At 37.9% G+C, this 24,104-nt stretch overlaps 1 protein-coding gene across 1 annotated transcript in view; it reads right to left on the bottom strand.

The window, feature by feature from the left end:
* The window catches only part of LOC134801484 (glycine receptor subunit alpha-2-like), a 33,435-nt gene that overhangs the window by 6,698 nt on the left and 2,633 nt on the right, over positions 1-24,104 (bottom strand). The window contains exons 2-6 of the mRNA XM_063774092.1: positions 21,191-21,338; positions 20,305-20,387; positions 19,806-19,944; positions 19,117-19,204; positions 3,597-3,731 (exon numbers count right to left, since the gene is read on the bottom strand). Of these exons, the coding sequence (XP_063630162.1) occupies positions 3,597-3,731; positions 19,117-19,204; positions 19,806-19,944; positions 20,305-20,387; positions 21,191-21,338 (593 nt within the window). The remainder of the gene's footprint in view (positions 1-3,596; positions 3,732-19,116; positions 19,205-19,805; positions 19,945-20,304; positions 20,388-21,190; positions 21,339-24,104) is intronic.

Here is a 24,104-nt window from a genome sequence, read left to right as displayed (position 1 = left end):
CCATCTACCGTTCTTGTAGGTACGTTTCCTTATGCATAGTAGGTTCTGTCATCTTGTGGGCTACATCGGAAGCATAAACGTCACATTTACGCCTCACGCCAAAAATCTGACGGCTCCTATGCTACCCCCTATAGTTCACGCACGCCCACTATAGGGACCGTGCGCGCTGGAGGGCCTGCCATCTTGTGGCCTGAATCGGAAACATATGTGCACATGTATATTGCCAAAGCAAGTGCTACCATCTACCGTTCTCGTAAGTACGTTTCCTTGTGCATAGTAGGTTCTGCCATCTCGTGGGCTACATCGGAATCATAAACTACACATCTACGCTTCGCGCCAAAGATCTGACGGCTCCTGTGCTGCCCCCTATAGTTCATGCACGTCCCCTATACACTTTATTCTCTTTAGATTAGATATTTAAATTCTTACTCGAGAATAAGTAACCAAATTTCGTCAGCTCATCTAAATGCTATCATAGCGCAGTTGGAAAGACGCTTACAAGCAAGGATATGGGAATAGGTACCCGGTTCGATCCCCAATAAATGCAATTTTTTTTTTTTGCACTTAAACATCGTATTGCTGATTGATCAAGCGAGCGCGAAGCGCGAGGTAAGCGTATTCGTTTGATTTTTTGTTTGAATATTTTTTTAGCGGTTTTAGTTCAAGGGCATGGCTGTTCCAGGAGTCAATTTCCACTTACGTTTATAGCATGGGCGGTCACCATCCATAAATCGCAGGGGTTAACATTGCCTAGGGTAGTGGTCGACCTTGGGCTCAGGGAACTAGCTGTAGGTTGCTCGTACGTTGCGCTTTCCCCTTTTCCTTTTAATTTGGATCGCCTCGCTAAAATGGCCCATAATTTCCGCAAATAATTTTTTCTTCGAGGCAATTACTCCGTTCTCATTTTTTCCCAGTGGAATTTCTTCACTTTATTTAATTTTTCGTGTACATTTTTTCATAAACTAAATTTTCCTTTTCTCAATTTATTCCCTTTTCTTTTTAATCCCAGTAGTTAAAATAACCAGTAGGTTTTTTTTTTTTCACTAACTAAATATTCTCTATCTCCACATTTTCTCTTTTTTTTAATGCTAGTGGTAAAAATAACCAGGTTTTTTTCAAATAGGTAGGTTAGGGTTATTTTTTTTGATGACCCTATAAACGAAACTGCTCCCAGAGATAGGTAGGTTAGGCTTATTTTTTTTTGATGACCCTAAAAACGAAACTGCTCCCAGAGATAGGTAGGTTAGGGTTATTTTTTTTTTGATGACCCTAAAAACGAATCTGCTCCCAGAGATAGGTATGGTTAGAGTTATTGGCTGACAGCGTTTGGTTTTTTACTTGTAGTTTTTTAGATTATGTTTTAATTTTAGTGTTTTTGATATTTGTTGTATGTGAAATACCTACAAGTAACAAATATAATTACTACACTATTAACATACAGTATAAATAACAAGAAAATATTATCCTAGATATTTAAAAGAACGAAAACTATAAGGAAAAGATTAATTTAAAAATATTAAAAATAGGCGATTGCGGAAGAAAACCATTGGGAAAATATGGGAACGGAGTAATTGCTACCGAGAATGAATGATTTCGGGAAATTATGGGCAACGCAAAATATGAGAACGGAGTAATTGCCTCGAAGAAAAAATGATTTTCGGAAATTATGGGCCACAGGGCCACACTCGCGCACGAAGCTTCTTAGTTGCAGTTTACAGGTTAATTCAAAGGTAATGTTGGTTTCCTAACATAGGTAGAGTTAGACCAAGAAAAGTCTGCAGAGATTTTGACACTGGCACAAATAACATTGGCACTGCGTGTGCTGTCAAAATCTCTGCAGACTTTTCTTGGTCTAACTCTATCCACTTTTCTATACAATTAGTATGGCGACGTGTATACTTAAGGGGCATCGACCGTACACTGACATCGGGATGATATTTTTATCATGTTATTTAGTAGTCATCGTGCGTCTCGCTTGCGCCAATACATGTACGGACAAGAACGAGTGAAATGCACGATAACTAAATGACATCAGTTAGATGTCTTTCTGATATCAGTGTAAGTTTGAATTGGCCTGTTAGCCAAAAATTGTTTCGTATGTCCATATGTTCTACTCTACAGGTCGCATTTCTAAACCAATTCCCGAATTTTGTAAGCAATTGATAGTTAAGTTTTTATGGTCAAATTAGATTCTCTAAATTCTTCAAAACAACGGAACCATACATTTATTCAGTTTTAAACTCTGCTCGCGAGGTCTACAGCTCACAGAGCCACTAGTAATAGTTTCTATATTTGAGTATTTTTTGCGTCCAAATAGGTACTAAATTGTCATTGTGGCACTCTTTGGGGAGGCCTATGTCCAGCAGTGGACGTCCTCTGGCTGATATGATGATGATGATGATGAGGTACTAAATTACATTTGAACAGAAGGCCATGAGCAATATAACTAGGTATCTAATTTATTGACAAAATTAGTTTACAAAGCACAATTACCAGAGTAAAATGACTGATAATTATAGGTCCATGGAAATTGGCCTTAATGTCAAGCTTCATCATTATCATATAACCGAATTTAAGCACCCTTATGTAGGTAAGTACCTATTAGTGGTTTTATTTCGAGACAGGTAATCCATTGGATACAGTGTAGCCCCATTGGGAAACTAGTACTGAAAGAGACTTACCACTCTATGGTAGACTGATCGCGAGTTTGTCGCGGCTCTCGCGCGTGAGTTGTGCTGCCAACACGCGACAAGCCGCCAAGTCGCGCCGATCTGTCTCTTCTCGCGCCTGTCGTGGTAAGTTATGCTAGAGGTGCTGATCGCGAGTTTGTCGCGGCTCTCGCGCGTGAGTTGTGCTGCGAACACGCGACAAGCCGCCAAGTCGCGCCGATCTGTCTCTTCTCGCGCCTTTGGCGGTAAGTTATGCTAGAGGTGCTGAGTACAATCGGCTGTACAATTTAGTGACAAATGTGACAGCTGCAGCTGTGACAAATTAAGTTTCTCGTCTACCTACCTGCGGGACATCCATGTCTCATTAGAAGATTGTCATTGTCATTGAAATAGGCTCACCACTCAGTGTTTCTTCCAACTAGACTTTTGCCTTAACATTAATAATGTTGCAACAGGCTGCATAGCTGGCAACTTAAAGACTGACTGGAGACAATTAGAGACTCACCAGTACAGTAGACTTGAGTGAAATCCGCTGTGCGGTTGTGGACAATATCCAGTTGCGGTAACTCGATGTTTTCATCCACCACAAGAGGGACATCAGGATCCCATTCCCATGGGACTCTAAGATAATGGAAACTCACCAGTAGAGTACACTTGAGTGCAGTCTGCTGTGCGGTTGTGGACAATCTCCAGTTGCGGTAACTCGATGTTTTCATCCACCAGAGGGACATCAGGGTCCCATACCCATGGGACCGTGGCTATCCCAGGCTAAGACAATGGGAACTCACCAGTAGAGTAGACTTGAGTGCAATCCACTGTGCGGTTGTGGACAATCCCCAGTTGTGGTAACTCGATGTTTTCATCCACCAGAGGGACATCAGGGTCCCATGGGACTGGCTATCCCAGGCTAAGACAATGGGAACTCACCAGTAGAGTAGACTTGAGTGCAATCCGCTGTGCGGTTGTGGACAATCTCCAGTTGCGGTAACTCGATGTTTTCATCCACCACCAGAGGGACATCCGGGTCCCATTGGAATATGAGGTCATCTGTCGTGTGCGACACTGGAAAAATACAATATTGTTTTAGAATGGAGTGTCAATTCAACAGAACAGGCTGAGAGTTCAAAAAAAATTGACCGAAGCTTCCTACGCTTCCCAAGACGTAGTAGTTAATAAACAGTCACGTTTAGCAATGTGCAAGTTGTAGAACATTCTCAGAAATGCAGGAACATTCTCGGAAGATTCTGGAAACTTACTCATACTCATACTCATTTATTTATAATATAATTACATATTACACGTCAAAAATGGAAATTAAATTAGATAAATTATGTTACAATTACATACATTATTATTACAGTTTTGGTTGGTATACCTAAATAAGTGTGTCAAATATTATTACTCGTACAATTGTGATGATAGTGTTAATTAAATTTGTTTCGTAATAGTAGTTTATGTGACTGCTACATAATGAAAGGCATTAAAATACGAGTGTGGGTTTATGAAACGAATGAAATGAGTTTCATAATAGTATCACACGAGTGTTTTAATGCCTCATTATGTACAGTTACATACACTGCTTTATCTACACACATATTATAAACTTTCTATGATATATTCACTAACCTCATATTACAACCGACATTGGGGCACTTTCCTCTCTGGCGGAACTCGCGGATATGAGAGGCGTCTCCGAAATATCTTTATCGCACATTTTACAAGAAACTTTTGTTATAGTTACTTTAAAAACAACAAAACAAATTATTTTTTACTACAAACTAATTAAAAGATAAACTGTACGTCAAATGACGGCAAATGAAAACTTTTTTCACGCATGTCACGCATCCGTAGTTTTTTTTTAATTCAGAGACAAACTAGAGTCGGGGTCGATTACCATATCATCCGATACCAACTTACAAGGGAGATTTGTCAATATTGTATGCAATTGACATTTGATTTCGAATAAAACGTCATCTCGACTGATATTAGAATAGGGGTCAAATCAAATTGCTTTTTTTTTTCAGAGATGTTCGAAATTTGAATTTCATTACCAACTCGATTTTGATATAGTAATGAAGCTATTACCACATTTTCACAGATAAGAAATTTGCTGTAACAAAACAGTTTATCGTAATGTGGGCCATTATTTACGGATTTTGAAGGCATCATAGAGAGTTTATGATATGTGTGTAGATAAAAATTATTATCTAAAATGTCAACTTGATTGTAAATTATAAAAGTCATTTAGACTGTAAAAGGCATGCGAGAGGAGCCATTTCTTTAGTTGGCGCGTGAATGAGTTGATGGATTTTATCGTGGTGATGTCCTGCGGTAATTTGTTATACACTTTGGGGCCCAGTACGTGCATGGTTTTGGAGGACTTAGTCAGTCGGTGGCTGGCGGGAAGCAGGCGTTCTTTGCTTCCTAGACGGGTACGGGTGAGCTTGCTAGTATTGAAAGTGTGTTTGTGTGTGTGTACGAGTTTGGCGATGTTAAATATGTATTGTGATATTTGTGATGGTAGTGTGAGTATGTTATTTTGTATAAAGAGTTGTTTTGCTGTGAACCTGGGGCCGCCATAGATAGTAGTCTGACCGCACGTTTCTGTAGGACAAAGACGCGGTGCTATTCTGCTGCTGTTCCCCATAGTTCCAGGCCGTAGCACATGATTGAGTGGAACAGGGAGAAATAGCTGGTACGCAGTTGCTTTTGAGGTAACACGTGGGCTAACCTACTAAGAGCGAAACACGCACCTGACAATTTGCCACATAAAGTATCTACAGTGAAACCTGGTTAATTGGCACCTGGATAAATGGAAAACCTCAATAATTGCAACCAAAAGTCCGGTCCCGGTCCCTTGAGACCAAAAGGCCTCTATAATTGAAATTTTGGAACCTCTATAATTGCAATTTAGATTTTAGTGCGTTTCGTAATTTTGCCTCTGTAATTGACCACATCGCAACTAAGACCTCTATAATTGACACTGTGCTAAAAAAATCCGTTATTTTTGCTCTTCTTTTTACCTCTATTATTGAAACGAGTCTTACTTATTACCTCTGTAATTGAAGTAATGTAGTTGTAGACAGCAGAAACAATATTTTAATAGCAATAATCATTTTATTTATATCTTCGTCCAGAATTCAATTTATTTATTGGGTACCTAACCTATCACAGCCCGTAGTAGGTGAAATAGTTTAGATTAAATCAAAAACAAAGTATGCTTTTACATTCAATAAAACTTTCTTCTACAATTCAAGGGAATTATTTAAACCCAAATGATTAATAAGAAAATAAAGTAGGAATTAATGTAGTGTAAAAGTGCAAGTATAGACAGAAGCTATAGATGGTCAAGCAAATCTTGTCAGTAGAAAAAGGCACGAAATTCAAATTTTCTATGAGACAATATCCCTTCGCGCCTACATTTTTCAAATTTGCCGCCTTTTTCTACTGACAAGATCTGCTTGACCAACTTTATATATACCAGAAACCCAGAACGTAAGCGTGTAAATTTATATACTTTCAATGGTTATTTGCACCTCCATAAAAGAAATTTGTCAGAACGCAACCTCTATTAATGAAAACCTCTATAATTGACACAACGATTTTTTGAACCTCGTTAATTGACACGACCTGCTTAAATGAAAAACCTGGTTAATTGACAAAAAATGGCCGGTCCCTTGAGATTGCAATTATCCAGGTTCCACTGTATATGCTTGTCCCATTTAAGGGAAGAGTCGAGGGTCACGCCGAGAAATTTTGTGTAATGTACTTGTTCGATGTTTGTGTCATCGATCCGAATGTGTAGTGGCTTAGGAGGTTTGCCTCCGAGATTGATGTTTAATAGTTGTGTTTTCGATAGATTTAACACTAAGCCGTTATTGGTGAACCAGTTCTGCATGTCTTACGTCGGCGGGTGGATTTCAAAATCCTGCGAAAACTTATGGTTCGGTCTTTATAAAAAAAACTAGTAGGTTGTGCGAGTTGCAACTTTTTTATATGTTTTTAAGAACTATTATCTTCATGTTCCTTTAATTACCATCTCCAATAACTTAATAGTTTTTTTTATATAAAATGTTTTATGTGTCTAAAATCATCACCGTCTACCGGAAAAATCTGAACCTTATTGTTTGCAGTGAAAATTATAGCATACCTATCGTACGATTGCGATTTTTCTTTTACTTATATCTTTTCCATGTTGTTGTTTAACACATGGGAAAATATGCAATAATTCCTTCACCAAGAAAGTACATTTAAAAATATTTAAAATTTTGTCACGAATATTCGTCAACACCGTCATGGTAATGTCAATGTGAGCTTATCTCCGTGTATGAACAACGAAATACCGCTAAAGGTCCTTGCCCTATTTTTCACTTTAATATAGAATGCCAAAAATGATTTTACTTTAAAGTCACATCATTGAATCGTGAGAAATATTACGAACAAATTTGTAAAACGTAGTTTGTCACAACAGAGCATCATCACCGTTATGCTTTGGTTTAAAAAAGTTATAAATGATATATTAGAAATAATTATTGAAATGAATGGCAAACTACATGAAGTTTATTGTGTAGCATAGACATTAACTACTATTATTCGTATTCTAGAAATAAAAACAAGAAACTCTCAAATCGTCAACACCATACCCATCATCACCGGGAAAAAATGACGAACGGTGATGATTTCATGTGTATGGTGATGACGGTTCTCAGAAACTTTTCTAGTTATTTTGCTATAATTCATTATGATATTAAGCTGCATTTTTGAAAAACGTTCTCTATGTCTTCTAACACTATATAATGTCTATCTTATAAATGTAGAATAAATGTAGAAGAAGATATTACTATTTTTTTCACACTAGAGGATGGTTAGTTTTAAATAACATTTTGACTGAAGTAGGCAAAATTTAGGTCACTTAGAACTTAGAACATACAAATGTTTATTTTTTATTATCTAATAATGTAAATCGTGCAACTTAGAGTCTGTAATTGCATGTTAGTCGTGTTAAAACAAAGTATTTAAACAAGCAACATATATTAAGTTTTAAGCGACCATAGGCTACGGTACTGGCTCACTATCGTAATGGCCTTATGTTTTTTGATAATATTATATTAATTGATGTATATAATTACAGCAATTAATAATTATACCATTGGGTAGTCACCGGACCCAATACCTAACATTTTGTAACTTATGACATGCATCACAAGTAGGGGTCTTGCAACTTATAAAACACTGATTATATATTAATGTTTAGCTATTAAACAATATATATATGGATTTAAATCATTATAGCTATTTTTAAAGTTAATTTATAAAACAACAAAAATACAAACTTATGCAATGAATCAAATTATCAAAAAAAAAGTAATAATATACAAGTAGTAATATATCATAAAAATTAAGCTCACTGGTAAGCCAGCAATTTTATAATATGATATAAATACCAAGTTATGCAGTAGATAAAAGAAGATGCGGGTTTAAACTGATAATAAGAGTACAATATTGTTAATATGATTTAACATTGAAAAAACCCAAAAAAATAAATGAATACATAAATTGCCTATTTCGGAATATAAATTATTTAAAATTATACAATAAAAATACTTGTTATATATTTATTTATATGAATAAAATGTATTTTTTATAATTTTCTAAAAATAATTTATGTAGCTAGTCTTATGTTCAAAAACATGTTATTTGTAATGTTTATTAAAGTTCTAAAGCCTTACAATTAAAAAAAGTTTTTGTTTTTTTAATACGTTTTTAATACATATATAAATTAGTTCCCAAATCGTCATTACCGTACATGCAGTGTCATTACCGTCTATAAAAGAGTCATTACCATACCATGATTGTCATCACCATCTTGCGTTTTTATTTTCCGAAAGCGATAACTTCAAATATAAGCCACAAATGATTGTATAAATACCATAAATATCCTCAATATACAGCCCCCTATTACTTTACCCAGCTAGAATCGTGTTAAATTAAACATTAAAAAAAAAAATTTTTTGTATGGTGAAATTTTTGGTGATGAAATCCACCCCGGCACTGATTAGTTCTTCTAATACCCGCACAGAATGGGCTGTTATGACGTCACATGCGTCGTCAGCAAACAGATACATGTCACCTTGGACGATTGAGGGAAGGTCGTTGACTTGTATCAAAAAGCATACATTTGCCAAAGACGACCCCTGGGGGACGCCTATGTCAATGCCGCCTAGTTCAGATGATACTTGGCCATTGTTCAAGGTCACCGCTTGTTGGCGGTCCTTTAGGAACTCCAGCAACAGTTGAGCAACTTACACGAGAATTTAAAGCAAGTTTCCATTCAGAAAGATTCTTGTGTGAATTTTTCAAAAAAGTTTTATGATTAATATGACGTAGGACAGGCAGAAGAAATATTTTAAACGCCTGCATGTACTCGTATCAGTCGTATCTAGGTAATTTCTGAGAACTTAGACGCTCAAAAGACGCTAGTGTGGGGTGTCCCTTATAATGACAATTGTATGTTTTATTGAAAACCTCAAAGTTCGCAGACGACAAAACGCAATCAACATACTATATTTTAATTTATTTCGATGCCATACATAATGTGCATTATATGCCATGTGTGATTCTGATTACAATATTTCAAAGTATTAGTTCGAAATAACCTAGAGCCTGTTGCTTTTATTATAGCAAACATGTTCTTACGAAGTATAAGTAGTTCTTACCAAATATAATAGTTCACATTGTAGTTTTACGAATATAGATTAGAATTTCTTGCCATACCTACATACTTTTACCAGTATAGGCACAGAATAATTAATAGTACTACCGTAAAGAAAGGAAACTTTCTACAAAAACGAAGTTTGACAGCGGTTCAGGGTCGAATCATGCTGGCCCTTTCTAATATATGACACTCACTTTCGGCTATTTAGGGTTGTCAAAAATCAAGTGATTATCTTATCTGTGGTCGTGCACGCAAAAGGAAGTGAAGTGGTGCCAACCAGTGTTGGCCGAAAGTTAATCCAAATTGAAAATGCTGGCCATTAACCATTATAAATTGAATCGTAAACTGTAATCGTCCGTTACGGTTTAAGGTTCAATTTATAATGGTTAATGGCCAACATTTTCAATTCGCATTAACTTTCGGCCAACACTGGTGCCAACCCTAATAATTGCTCGGAGCAATGCTGAGCCGAGCGGAGCCGAGTTTGACCGAAGTCAGGAGTTTCGCACCCCTGCGGGCTCAGCACGGTTCCATTTTTATCGACTATCACTATGCGCGTCCCTTTCGCACTTACATACTTGTTAGAACGTGACAGGCATGGTGACAAGGGATAAAAACGCGACCGTGCTAAGCCGCCTGGTATAGGTACAAAACTTTACACAAGTATAGGTACAAACAAAGTAACCTAACATTAGCATTAGGGTATCATTTAAGAGATCTATTAGGTAGGTAGTAGGTACGTATATTCTCATTGAATTGCTTGCAGTCAGTGAGTCAAAGCATTAGTTTCGTTCAATCGAATTTTGGTAAAACTATAACCTCTAGTAACAAAATACCTATATTTTTTTTATCAGTGGAACAAGAAACCCTATGTTTTTACCTACTGCTCCAACATTGCAGGAGTTCGATTTAAATTTTTCGCAAAATCCGCAAAAAGCAACTAGTGATGAGCAGACAGCCATAACCTTTGTGGCTTAACGACCGCCACGAAAAAATGATGGCTATGGCTTACATGCTCATCGCCTCCGACCCACCACATGACGTAGGTTACGTATTTTAGGGTAGCAATTAGCAAATCACTTTTGGATGAGATTGGCTCGGGACCGTGATAACTTGATAAGCATGGATGTAAGTAAAAAGAGGTAGATATGGTACCAGGCGCACGATCGTGAGCCATCAAATAAGTATAGGTTCCGGAACCTATATTAAGTTAGTCGTATGGGTGACGGCAACATGTCAAGTTGTCAAAATCGTTGGACCAAATTTTAGTTTTGTCAACTATGAACGTCACACGTCTACATAAATAAAAGGTCATTGTTGATAAGTGGCGTACTCGAAGAGAGGCCTATGCTCAGTAGTGGGCGATAAAAGGCTGATATGATGATGATGATGATGATGAACATTCTCTAATTTGCCGGAAACTTCCTGAAACTTTCTTGAGCAAGTTCTTATGCAAGTTTCCATTTAGAAAATTCTTTAGATTAGGGGTTAAGTTAAACAGTTTCATCTGACCTTAACGCCATACATCAGAAACATAAACAAAGATGCGTGGAAGAAAGGCCTTGCACCAGTGAGACATTACATACTAATAAATAATCACTATTTTATTAGTAAGTATGTATGTCTGTTGTATGTTTGTGTGTTTGCGCGATAAACTCAAAAACTACTGAACGGATTTTCATGCGGTTTTCACCTTTCAATAGAGTGATTCTTGAGGAAGGTTTAGGTGTATAATTTGCTAACCCGTGCGAAGCCGGAACGGGTCGCTAGTCATTATGTATAACTTAGAGGGACCTTTCTGCTCCAAAAATTTTACAAACTCATTCTTCATTTATTGGTCGTCTTGAGGCGAAAGCTCAGTAAGATTTGGCAATAGCTATCGGAATCCTCATCAAATGGCGTAATCAGGGCAAAAGCATTCCTCTCTCGACCGCGCTAATTGGGATAGTGCAAGTGTAAACCACCGGCTTTAAGGCCACGCTTTTTGACGGAGTTTCAAAGGATTCTTTATGTTTGGCAAGGCTTTTTCGTCGCCCGATTGTAATTTTGGCGAGAAAACTGAGAAATAGGAATTCTCGAGTGACGAACTCCTATAGAAAGTGACACCGTACGCATCATACGGTTTTAACTTTGGTCTCCCCCCAGGCGTCTTTGGTCTGTCAACTCAACTCCTATTCCAGGTATGGATCTCCATCTCCAGGGTTTAAACTTTAAATTTTTCATATAACCTAAATAGTGAAAAGATAATACATAGACAGAGTTGCTTCAATACTATTTATAGTATGGATATGGATGGAGCGAGCAGTCACATTGCGGCAGATAACGATCATCAGGTATAGAGAGGTCATGTAGGTACATACTTACGCCTCGCAACCCTAATATGAACACACCCTAACCGTAGCACATTCTTTGCATACGCCAAACAACCCATCAACCGCCAATTCCAAAATTACTAGCACTCAACACGAACGCTCCAAAACACTCGAGTCGAGAGCCTCCGATACAGCCCAGAAATTGATGTCGAAGGGGCCTCAGAATGTGGGGCAAGGGCCCTCGGCGGCTCTCCCCGGCTGTGAAGTCAGCAGGTTTTATCGCGAGCCTCACTTAGGCAATGTATAGATCGCCAATATTAGATAGGGGACGGAAATAGACGCTTTGATTTTTAGATTTAAGGAATAATTGGTTATGTATGCTTCGAGGCGACCTCGTGACATAATCCAGAGTTGTCCGTCAGGTCTCCCGTAGTCCCGTAGACCATATCTGCCTAATTAGTCCCACACTGACACATTTGTCCGCCAGACAGGTCTGACGAACGAAACTACGTATGTGCATATAAATCCCTAGGTTGCTTATCTAAATATATAAACGTGAAAGACCTGACTGACTGACTGACTGACTGACTGACTGACTTAAATCAACGCACAGCCCAAACCGCTGGGACTAGAAAGTCCAAATTTGGCAACTAGATTCCTTATAAGGTCTAGGGGTCCACTAAGAAAGGATTTTTCAAAATTCATCCCCTAAAGGAGTGAAATGGGGGTCCAAAGTTTGTATGGGGAAACAAGATTAGTTAGACTATTTTATTCCAAATTTCACAGGAGTATTCCTAAAGATAAATGAGTAAACACGTGTTTCAGGTTTTTTGAAAATTGAACCCCTAAGAGGGGGAAAAGTCCCCAATAGGGTTGATATCTCAAAATATCAATATGGGTATCGTTTTCATAGTATTTTGAGACGCTAATAACAAAAATGGCATCAAAATTAAAATTAACGTAGCCGAAGTGAACAATCATCCCCCTGGTGGTGGTGCAATGGGGTTGAAATTTCAAAATATCAATATGGGTATCATTTCCATGGTTTTGTGGGACGCTAATTACAAAAATGGGATCAAAATTAAAATATAACGTAGCCGACGTGAACTATGGCCACTGGTGGGGAATGCTAATTACGAAGATAGCATAGACGGTTGTAACATACACGCTGATTTACAGCCACACGTGATCCAGACTTTTGAGAATGCAATGCCTTAAAGTAAATTTTTTTAGCTATTAGCTCAGGGAAAATTTCACTAATACCTACAATGGCTGTTGAATTGTTGGATATTGATGGGACCATGTTGGCTCACACCGTAGTACCTATAATTGGAGATGGAGCCTGTCAGGCCGCGTAGCCAAGATGCCAATCGCTTACTCTCCGTAGCGATCGAAACGCAACTGTCACTGTCGCGCTAATATGGAAGAGTGATAGAGAGACATAATGCTTTTCGTTGTCGAAGCTGTTTCGCGCCATCTCCTATCTTCTGTATGATACGCAGGTGATGGCCAGGGAGGTGCGCGAGCAAATCGTTAGTCACGTGGTGGCCAACTGGGAGGAGTTTGTTATTATGTCTCATTAACAGTAACGGTGATAATTACTCCAGCTCCGTTGAATACTGCCTTGAAATGTCGCGCCCGTTTACTTACGGTAGTCTCTTGGTAGCGGCAGGACAACTGTTTCCGTGGGTTTTCGAAGTTTACCGCAACAATGAGCTATACGTGAGAGTTGGTACTGTGGGTAATCCGGTGGGCCGACTAAGATTTTCAAGTGATTTGTCTAGCGGTCATTTTGACGTATATATTCGCAGTGAATTACTCGTAAGACCCACAATATCAGAGCCCCCTTCTTCACTCCTCTCTGTGGTTGCCAAGAAGATTACCACGAGAAGGAATGAGGAGATTACCACCCCATTTAGAATCAGACTCATCATTATCTCTTACCGCTACCAAAACAGTTACTAAAAAACGCCGTGCCAGGTTCACGAATACTACACGGAACAAACAACTAAAAGCTGCCGCAAATAAATATATGCAAAACAAATCATCAGATCACCAAGCTGCCGTAAGCAATTACCAAAAAAAGAACCCTGATGTACACAGAGAAGCAGTAGCTAGGTATCAGCATCAGCAAGCCCACCCCGAGGTAAACCGTGACACCTCCGCTAGGTATCAGCAAACCCACCCCGAGGTAAACCGTGACACCTCCGCTAGGTATCAGCAAATCACACACACTGATACACTTCATCCATGTAAAACTCCGCACCATTTTGCAATTCTCTCTCAAGTTGCCGTTTAATGTCGTCCGAAAAACTGTCCTTATATTTTTCCCAGAGACTTAACGGGTCAGTAAGTTGACAAAAAACTAACATTATTATGAAAAGTTCACGCAGCTTGAAGGGAGAATCGCACAACGCAGCTTCCTCTAAAGTTGAGTCCCAATGTTTATCGTCCTCTAGCAATCCAAGGGAGAACCACTAATGTAGTGTATAAGGAGGTGCTATAGGTACAAAAGGCTACAACTACATAAATAAAAAATATAAATTAAAAGGTGTTAGGTACCAAACGTACATTAGATTATATTAAATAAGTCGAGCTCGATTAATCGATATAATTACAATTGGTGTCTTCAAGTCAAGAGTGAATACTGTGAATAAGCTTTTACTGAAATAGTGAGCTACACCTTCGTAGGGTTGCAAATAGAAAAAAAAACAAATGTTTTTTTTTTCAAATTTATGAAAAAAAACCTGGCACCATGGTTTTTTTTCTAAATTAGGTTTTTTTTTTCAGATGAACAAAAATATGCCACAATAACGGTTTTTCGTGATTTATTTGTATATGTAACTTAAAACTAAGTAATTTTTGGGGAATCCCTGAATTCCCCGATGCGGCGACGAGAGGCGTTGGTGTTGCCAACAGTAAATTGCGATAACTTCCACTACAGATTTCATTTATGTTGTTATTAATCAAAGTTGTTAAATTAAATTGGTTTAATGGTTAACATAAACTGACATAAAGTCTAAAACAAGTAAAACAACCGTATAAAAGTATTAACTGCCTTGCAAATTTTGAGTTTTCATACTTTTGAAAAAAAAAACGTACTCCAGAAAAAAAACGTTTTTTTTTTCACGGTTTTTTTTCATGTTTTTTCTCAAGTCAGAAAAAATAAGGTCAGTCACTGTTCAGTCCGTAAAAAAAAAAAACAAAATTAAAAAAACTCTCCTGCGCGTGCGAAGCCGCGGGCAAAAGCTAGTAGGTATATACTCGTAGGTACATCGCTAGCAGGGTTGTCTACACTTTAGTGAGGACACTAAATTATATCTTGTAAAGGTATCAGGCTATCCCAGGCTGTGTCAAGTCAGCAGGTTTTACCGCGAGCCTCACTTAGGCAATGTATAGATCGCCAATATTAGATAGGGGACGGAAAAAAGACGCTTTATTTTTAGATTTAATTAATAATTGATTACTGTGTATAGTGCCTCGAGGCGAGCGAGCTTAGGGAATAAAGCTAGAAATATGTACATAATATGTGCGTACAGAGTTGTCCAGATCTCCCGTAGACACATCTAAATTCGCGCCACATTGACACATTTGTCCGCCAGACATGTGCCAGATAGATCTGACGAACGCATCTGTATATAAATTCCTAGCTTAGGTATACGAGTACGTAGCCACACCGCTAGCGGGGTTGCAAAGTCTGAGCATTGTTGTTAAAGTATAGGTGGTACGAGTTGTACTACAACATGATCTGCCTCCACCGGCAGGCGTGGCTCACTCCGCGATTTCGTCGCTTTGCTACAGGTAGCTAAAAAAAGTACATCCGCTCCACACCAATTTTGGTGGCTAGCCATAAGCCGCGCGTGGCGCTGTCGCCACCTAGCGGCCATATCTGTCCTGATCGTAACTGACGCGCTTTGTTAGAGAGTGAGTCTTCTGTACCTAAGTACTATTAGGTCCTTACCTATGAAATTGGCGTTTTTGTTCATAGATATAAGTCTGATCCTAGTTTTTTTTTTTTTACAAAAGTACATACACAATTACAATAAAACTACAGTGCACTCAATAAACAACGATTTTACATACAATTAATTGTTATTTTTTATTGTTAAGTGTTCAGAATTAAGCCTTGAAAATAGGTCTTTTCATGTGCTGTCGGTTCGAGTATTAAAATTACTTATATTTTTCTAATGGTACCAATTTTCAAGAAATGGAGATATTGAAAACATACCTTAAAGGTGTCAAAAATTACTGGAAAAATTTTGTTTGGTTTGAATTAGCCATCAAAAAAATATCCGCAAAATTAATTGTATGGAAATTCGTGTTTCGTTGAAATTCTCCGTACAAAACGCCAATTTCATAGGTAATGACCTAATATTATTTATTCTGTGCCACCGGTTCTCTCCAGTTTCCAGTGCGTCTCTCACGACCGGTACGCAATGTCTAAGTCAAGTTCGTTATGTTTTTATAATCCGTAAGTTTCAAACAAATAAATAATAATCCCCAAAATTCCTTAGCCCACATCTCAACCCAAAGGGCATAACTCAAAATTCATATTCTCCTTTTTGTGTGAAAAAAGCAGTTTTATTTTGGCGACGATCCCTCGACAGATTCAAAGGACGTGCTGAGGGCCCTCGAGGTTCGTTATATATTCATTGTGGAACCCCGCGGACTAATTATAACGCCATCTTCAATTCTTCAGCCGATAGTTAGAGGTTATTAAAAATTTTCTGAAATTAAAACTGAAACTATGTTATAACACTTTAAACTCTCGCGTTTTGTACACATATTTAATTACACAAACGGGTCTACCCGGGGTTTCCGTGACCACAGCTGGTGCAACTCAGCTGAAACGTCGGAATTAAAGGTAAAAACAATGAAATTATATCGCGATAGAGTATAGACCCGTTTGTGTAATTAAATACGAAACTATGTTTACGTTTTAGTTTAAACAGTTTATAGTTTTATTCGTGATTCTATTTTCTGATCTTTGAGTTTAATATATTTTCCAGTGCCATATTTTTCTTTAAGGCTACCTTTAATATAATAAATAAATTAATTACTAGCAAATTGCTATAACTATATTATATGAGTAAGGCAGTATAATTATAAGTATAGGTAATTGATATTTTTGACGACCGGTCTGGCCTAGTGGGTAGTGACCCTGCCTGAGAAGCCGATGGTCCCGGGTTCGAATCCCGGTAAGGGCATTTATTTGTATGATGATACAGATATTTGTTCCTGAGTCATGGTTGTTTTCTATGTATTTAAGTATTTATATATTATATATATCGTTGTCTGAGTACCCACAACACAAGCCTTATTGAGCTTACCGTGGGGCTTAGTCGATTTGTGTAAAAAATGTCCTATAATATTTATTTATTTATTTATTTATTTATTTATTTATTTATTTATTTATTTATTTATTTATTTATTTATTTATTTATTTATTTATTATTTATTTGTAAAGGCAACATAGGTAGGTAGTTTATTTTGCCAGGGGTGAGAGAAACCGTAAAGTCTATTTCAATAGAACTTGCTAACTATGTAAACAAACCGCCATATTGAAATTGTCTCTGAATGATGAATTTACTAGTGATGGGCAAGACTCCTACTTACTACTTTACTAATGTCAAACCATATCGAATAATAATATGCCAAAAGTAAAAAACAAGTAGTTACTAATTTTTAATTTGTTTAATCACGATCAGAAGACAAATTAGTACTCAAGAATGATGTATTGATGTATTTTATAACTGCAGCGGTAGGTACAGAGCGTGGGTTGGGTAGTGTGTAGCGGGTTTATATCACAAACTATAGTCACAACACTACCCATCATAAACAATTGTAGAATTTAAAAGAAACAAAACCGTCATTCCATCAGGTCCCAATAACCTGACTTATGAACCCATTTTAAACTTTTAATTAAATATCCAAGATACAGTTATATATTTATGTATTTTACGGAATGGACCGTTTCAATAGTGTATATGTGTATGGTTTCAATGGTGTTTGATGAGGTGGTGTGAAAATTCAAAGAGAAACAGTGATAAAACAAAGTTACCTTGTTTGTTTACATAGTTAGCAAGTTCTATTGAAATAGACTTTATGAGGAAAGAACTTCTACGTAAGTATTTATATTTTATAGTTAATTTTACTTATTTCTGCATTCAATGTTTTTTAATGACTGTCTTTATTGTTTACCACTTAGAAGTATAAGTAGGTACCAGCTGTCGTCTCCATCAATTTAGTGCGAAAACTTGGCGTTTGATATCGTCAAATTCTGTTACGATTGAGCTAATAAGGCATTCAAATAAAGTATACGCATATGTTTAAAAATGTCCTAATAACTAACATAATATATTCAAACACCCAACCAAGCAGCATAATTACAACCCCCTTGAATGCCCTTCTCTCTCAATGAATCAACAACGAGGCTTGTCGGTTCTCCAGCACATCCTTTAGAATCTTTAGATGTTACATCAATGATCGTAGCATAATCTCCTAGCGAGCCGACCACCATGTATAATACGAGTATCTACAGGGTGCCTAGCCAAGATGACAATCGTTTACGCTCCGTAGCAAACGAAGGGCTAATGTCTCATCTGTCGCACTAACACGGAAGAGTGATAGAGATTACCGATCCGAGCGGAATGTATATACGGTACTCAACATGTATTTAGATTTTAAAGAGCTCATGATTCCGATAAAAATAAGATTAAAATCTCCAAATAAAAAAAAGATGTGAGTCTAGGTACTTTCTATAAAATTACTAGCTAGAGTCGGTGTCTGATCTCGGCCCACATACGAGTGAATTGCAAAAAGTTTGTACATAGTTAAGCACCTGTAATTAGTCTAAAGTTAATTGATTCCATTGTGTTACCACAGTTAAACCATTTATATTTAATTTAGATGCATGAAAGTTGGTTAGTGTATGCTATTGACTTATATGTGTACGAATTAAGTACAATAAATACAATACAATACAATTTACATAGTTAATTTTCGTAACGCAAATGAATCAATTAAGTTAAGACTAATCACATATAACAGCTTTTGAACTGCGCTTAGTTACGTAAATTTTTTTTGCAATTCACTCATACAGCACTGCGCGGCCAACTCTCAAAGTCACCGGGTTTTTCGAACTAATCTAGGTATTTTCAGACAATCGTGCCATACCTAACCATTCGGCAACTGAAAAGACTTATCACGTAAAAAGAGAGGGAAGATAAAAAATAGTTTATTATTCAAGTAAGCATATTACAATGCGCTTATGAACGTCAAATAAGCTACACCGGCTCCAACCCTACACCTCTGCCTCGAGAAGATTTAAGTCCCCCGTCAATTGGAGGAGGGTATCCCAAATATCCCAGTAATGGGACCGGCAACAAACTAAACGAATACGGGAATAGAGTAAACTTACGGCTCTCCATCTGCAGCTTGCATTCTTGTGTGTCGTGTGGGTAGATTAGGAAGTTCATGGCACACGACAGCCGAAGAGTCAGCTTCACCTGTCAGTATACAAAAGATATGGAAAAGTGAAGTTATCGTAATTATAATAATGTGTCAACATCGTGAAAGTTTAAATCAGAATTCTTCTTTTATTATGATTTTCGCGCAAATTGGGCGTACCTACATGATACCGCCAGTCTGGACTGATGTGGCCTGGGCCACAGCCCACATGTTACGCAAAAGTCAATTTATCATCGCCCACACTGTTAACTGACAGTTCGCAACCCTTAACTATTACCAAAAGGCATAAGGTCCACCCATGGTATAATAATATACTCCGCCTGGTACTCCATTCCCGTCTTTTCTAGGTCACCTAACTGACACAAGCCTACGTCATCATGCGACAGCGCTATATGATAATATGCGATAGCGCTATATATAGCGGCCATGTTATTGTGACGTAGGCCTGTGTCACTCTGGGAATAGAAGACCATGTTTTATTAGACCATGGGTCCACCGATGGACAGATAATAAGAGTGTTGCTGATTGTAAACGCCCGTACCAGGATTGCTCTGGCTTCTAAGGCAGGGTCACTACCGACTAGCCTAGGAGGTCGTTTTGAGTAGGTTGATTACAATATTTACAATAGATATAACGTACCATGTATAATATAGTCTTATCCTTGTACAACCACACGTAGTGGTTGGGGATGGTCATGGTCTGGAAGGTCACGGACTTGGCGTTTTTGAAGAACGAGTCCGGTCGCCACATGTGTTTCAGCCAGTCCACTTCTAGAAGTCTGGAAATAATTGTATTTAGAAACAGGCTACCGAATGTTAAAATTAGGTTGTCATTAGGATGATTTCCGGAGTAGAACCTATTAAAAAAATAGCTCTTTCATTTGATATGTAACACAATAGTTTGAAAACTTTATTTTTAAATTTCTCTTTTACCCCCCCCCCCCCCCCATATGTACCCCCCTTGTTTAAAATTCATTTGTTAACGTTACATATGTAACGTCCGTCTTGACAGACGCACGAGTGATCTAAGTGAGTTTTTATTCTATATACCCTTAAATAATTATATCATAAAGGACGGAGATATAAATAAAATAATGAATTAGGAAAATGTTTTCAGTTACCTACTAAGATGTTTTTACCTGTATTCAGAAGTCATATTTTCAGGCAGTTTCAGTCTGAAGTCCTTCCATGTTTGTGCGAAGAAAATGTCGGCGGCGTACGTCTACAACAAATTCCAAATTAAACATTTTCATCACATAAGGGGTTGTGCACAAATCACGCGAGGTGTGTTCGGCCACTTTTTGACCCCCCCTCCCCCTTGGTGAGATTTGGTGAGGTTTTTGGCTACCCCCCCTACACAACCACACGTGTATTTTTTTGAAATTTTTTCATTCGACTTAATTTTAAGATTAAATACTATACGATAGTATTTAATCTTAAAATTAAGTCGAATTAGTATAGAAAATCTTGTTTATTTTTCTATTTTCGTTAGCGAGTCTATCGCTATTTTGAAGTGCAGAGTGAAGATTTATGTTTAACGAAACCGAGAAAAAGTAGATATACTCATGTGGTAGGTTTTGTTTGTTAGTTTCGTTCACTGTAGAAAAATACACGTGAGGTCTGCTTATACAGCCCCATGATAATGACACGGAACTCTATGGTCCGCCGATTGTTCCTGAGCAGCTCTTAGAAGAACAGCCGGGCTAGCACATGATTCGCGCGACAGTATACCCGTATTTTCCTAACTATGTTAACAAAAGAGGGACGGGTAGTCTATCTCGTCGCGAGATAGGGGCTATTCATAAATTACGTCATTTCAAATTAGGGGGGGGGGTCTGGACATCGGATGACGGTAGCATGAATTAGGAGGAAATGGGGTCATTTGAAGCATGATTTTTGGATGATTATAGGGGGGGGGGGGGTCAAAAATCGCCAAAAATCGATGACGTAATTTATGGACAGCCCCATACCTACTATCGCGCCATCATGTGCTTGTGGCCTACAGTTAATCCTGCCATCACTTACCATAGAGTTCTCATCAATGGAGTCCAACCCCATAACAGTGACATGGAAGAACACTATGGTCGGCTGATCATTCTTCTTAGGAGGTCTCATCTTGTCGTACAGCCGAGGGTCGTCTGGCAGCAGATCTTGGAATGTCAGGCCGGTTGACCTGGAAAATAGCTTGATAAAGGACGACTCACGGCAAAATTATGTTGCAAAGATATTTTGTTTCGCCAATGGTGTTCCTAGAAAATGGGTCACTTTTAACAAGTCTAGTTAATAATTTAATATGCTTTGAAAAAAAAAACGCTCGTGTACGGAATAGACCCTATGACGGAATTGACCGCATTGACATCACTACACCTTATAAAACAAAGTCCCCCACCGCGTCTGTCTGTTTGTGTGTATGTATGTTCGCGATAAACTCGAAAACTACTGAACAGATTTCCTTGCGGTTTTCAGCTAGAGAAAGGAAGTTTTAGGAAGGTTTTGTGTAACCCGTGCGAATAATTTGTTAGGTTTTGTGTAACCTGTGCGAAGCCGGATGGGTCGCTAGTTAACAATAAAATTTCGAATGATAAACATGGGGTTCTGGTATGTTTGGCTTAGGAGGTTATAATACGATCCCCTTTCGAACTATTTTTGAAGCGTGAAGGCCCTGAGCCCCGTAACAAAGACCTCAGTTTACAAAAAACGCTACACGTGTACAGAATTAGCACCCTTGGTGCAATAAAGCCACATCTGCATATTATTATGTACAGTCAACTGTAAAAATATGGGTGTAGTCAACTTATTCCAAAATATGTCCCATAGTTCTTAATTCGCTGACATAAGAGCTATGGGATTAATGGGATATATTTTTGAGATGATTTGTGCACCCATATTTTTACAGTTGACTGTACAGTCAGAATCAAAAGTAGCGGATCAGACTACGCGTCAAAATTTTCTACAATTTTAGGGTATTTGACTGTATTAAAAATAAACTATTTTATACCATGCAAGATATAAAGCACCAGAAGATTAATAGAGAAACGTAGACAGTGAGCAGTTATTTTTAGACACAATTTCTATTTTAAGACCCGTATAAAACTATAAAGAGTAGATAATTTGATCATGACATCACATGCTAGTATTTAATATAAAACTCCGTAGTAGCAAAATCGTTATGACAGTTCGAAAAAAGAAACTGATTTGACTAGTAGTCAAATACCGTAACAGAACAGACCGCGGCAAAAACTTTTGAGCTCGATTTTTTTTGTTTCATTCGCTACTAAAATCGGACCATGCTAAGTTTTCACGCCAAGTGATACATCAAGTACTAACTATGGAGCTTATTGAGATAGGTGAGCGTTTAAAAAAAAAACCTATTTAAAACCTGATTCTCACAGATCCTGCCCTTTTTAGGTTCTTCCGACTCATGGTGCCAAAAAATGTCCCAATAATTTATGGAAATGTTAATAGTAAACCCTGTAACCTATTTTTTTTCTTCAAACTAAAACGTGACGTAATGGAATTGACATTTTTAGGACATCTTTTTAAATTGTTGGATAAAGAATGATGACAATTTTGAGCAGAATGAGCCCAATAAAGTCCATATTTGTAAGAATCAGGTTTTCAATATTTTATTTGGAAAACGCTCAGCATTCTCACTGCCAAGTTTGTGCAAAGTTAGCGTGACAAGAGTCTATTGACGCTGAATGTATTTACAATAAAATATTCAGACGACCTTTAAACAAATCAGCGGGCTCAGCACGGTTCCATTTTTATCGACTATCACTATGCGCGTCCCTTTCGCACTTACATACTTGTTAGAACGTGACAGGCATGGTGACAAGGGATAAAAACGCGACCGTGCTAAGCCGCCTGGATTGTTTGCGATACAACATTTCGTTGCCTCGACATCGCTTTATGTACCTATGTAAACGCTTTATTACGTGAAAAAGGGCTCGTATGATGTTCCGATTTAATTATTCAGCCTTTTAAATTTTGCTGTTTGAAATTTACTTATTTATACGTATTTAGGAAGATTTTCTGGCGTTTGCTCTGAAATATTTTAGCCTGTAACACATTGCATGAAAATTTTGTTAGAATGTGACCCGTTATCAATTATCATGCTCTACATAGACTGTAGTTCAATACCTGATCCAAAGTAAATAGATTTATTATGGGAATAATTTAATCAATTTCAACTTCAGGAAATCAAAGCATTATTCAATGTTACGTCACAGAATAACTAATAGTACTACCGTTACGTTATTTAAATGTGCCAGTGGTAAAAAAAAAAAGATTTTTTTAATGTGATACTCAGCAAACGAACAGACGAGCCGCCTGATGGGAAGCTGTCACCGTCGCCCATGGACAGACAGACAGACGTCACAGTGGAGTCTTAGTAATAGGGTCCCGTTTTTACCCTTTGGGTACGGAACCCTGAAAAAGAAAAAGTTATTTGATTACTTACACCCGGGACTGAATGTGACCGGGCACGTCAAGATAGGAAATTAGGAGTCGGAGTGAAATTTAATTTATCGAGTTTAAAGCAATACACCTGGAACCCATTAAGAATGACTGGCGTTAGTGGCGTTAGACCGGGCCGGAGCTTCCGGCGCTTATTTTTCTATGACAGATGGCCGGTGATGCTTTCCATAGAAAACGAAGCGCCGTAAGCTCCGGCCCGGGCCCGGCCCGGTCTAACGTGAGTCATCCTTTATCAGAACTGGACCCTGATAAATATGTTGCTTAAAAATCTTAGGTACTATAGTCTTTCCGTTCGGACAGGCTATACTTAATAATAATAATTTCAGCCTATATAGCCTCTCCCACTGCTGGGCACAGGCCTCCTCTCATGCGCGAGAGGGCTTGGGCTACAGTCCCCACGCTAGCTCAATGCGGATTGGGGACTTCACCTAGGTACACCTTTGAATTTCTTCGCAGATGG

Source organism: Cydia splendana, chromosome 22 (genome assembly GCF_910591565.1).
Source record: "Cydia splendana chromosome 22, ilCydSple1.2, whole genome shotgun sequence".
NCBI classification, from domain to species: Eukaryota; Metazoa; Arthropoda; class Insecta; order Lepidoptera; family Tortricidae; genus Cydia; species Cydia splendana.
The sequence above is the reverse complement of the archived record's forward strand: the minus strand, read 5'-3'. Positions and strand labels throughout refer to the sequence as shown.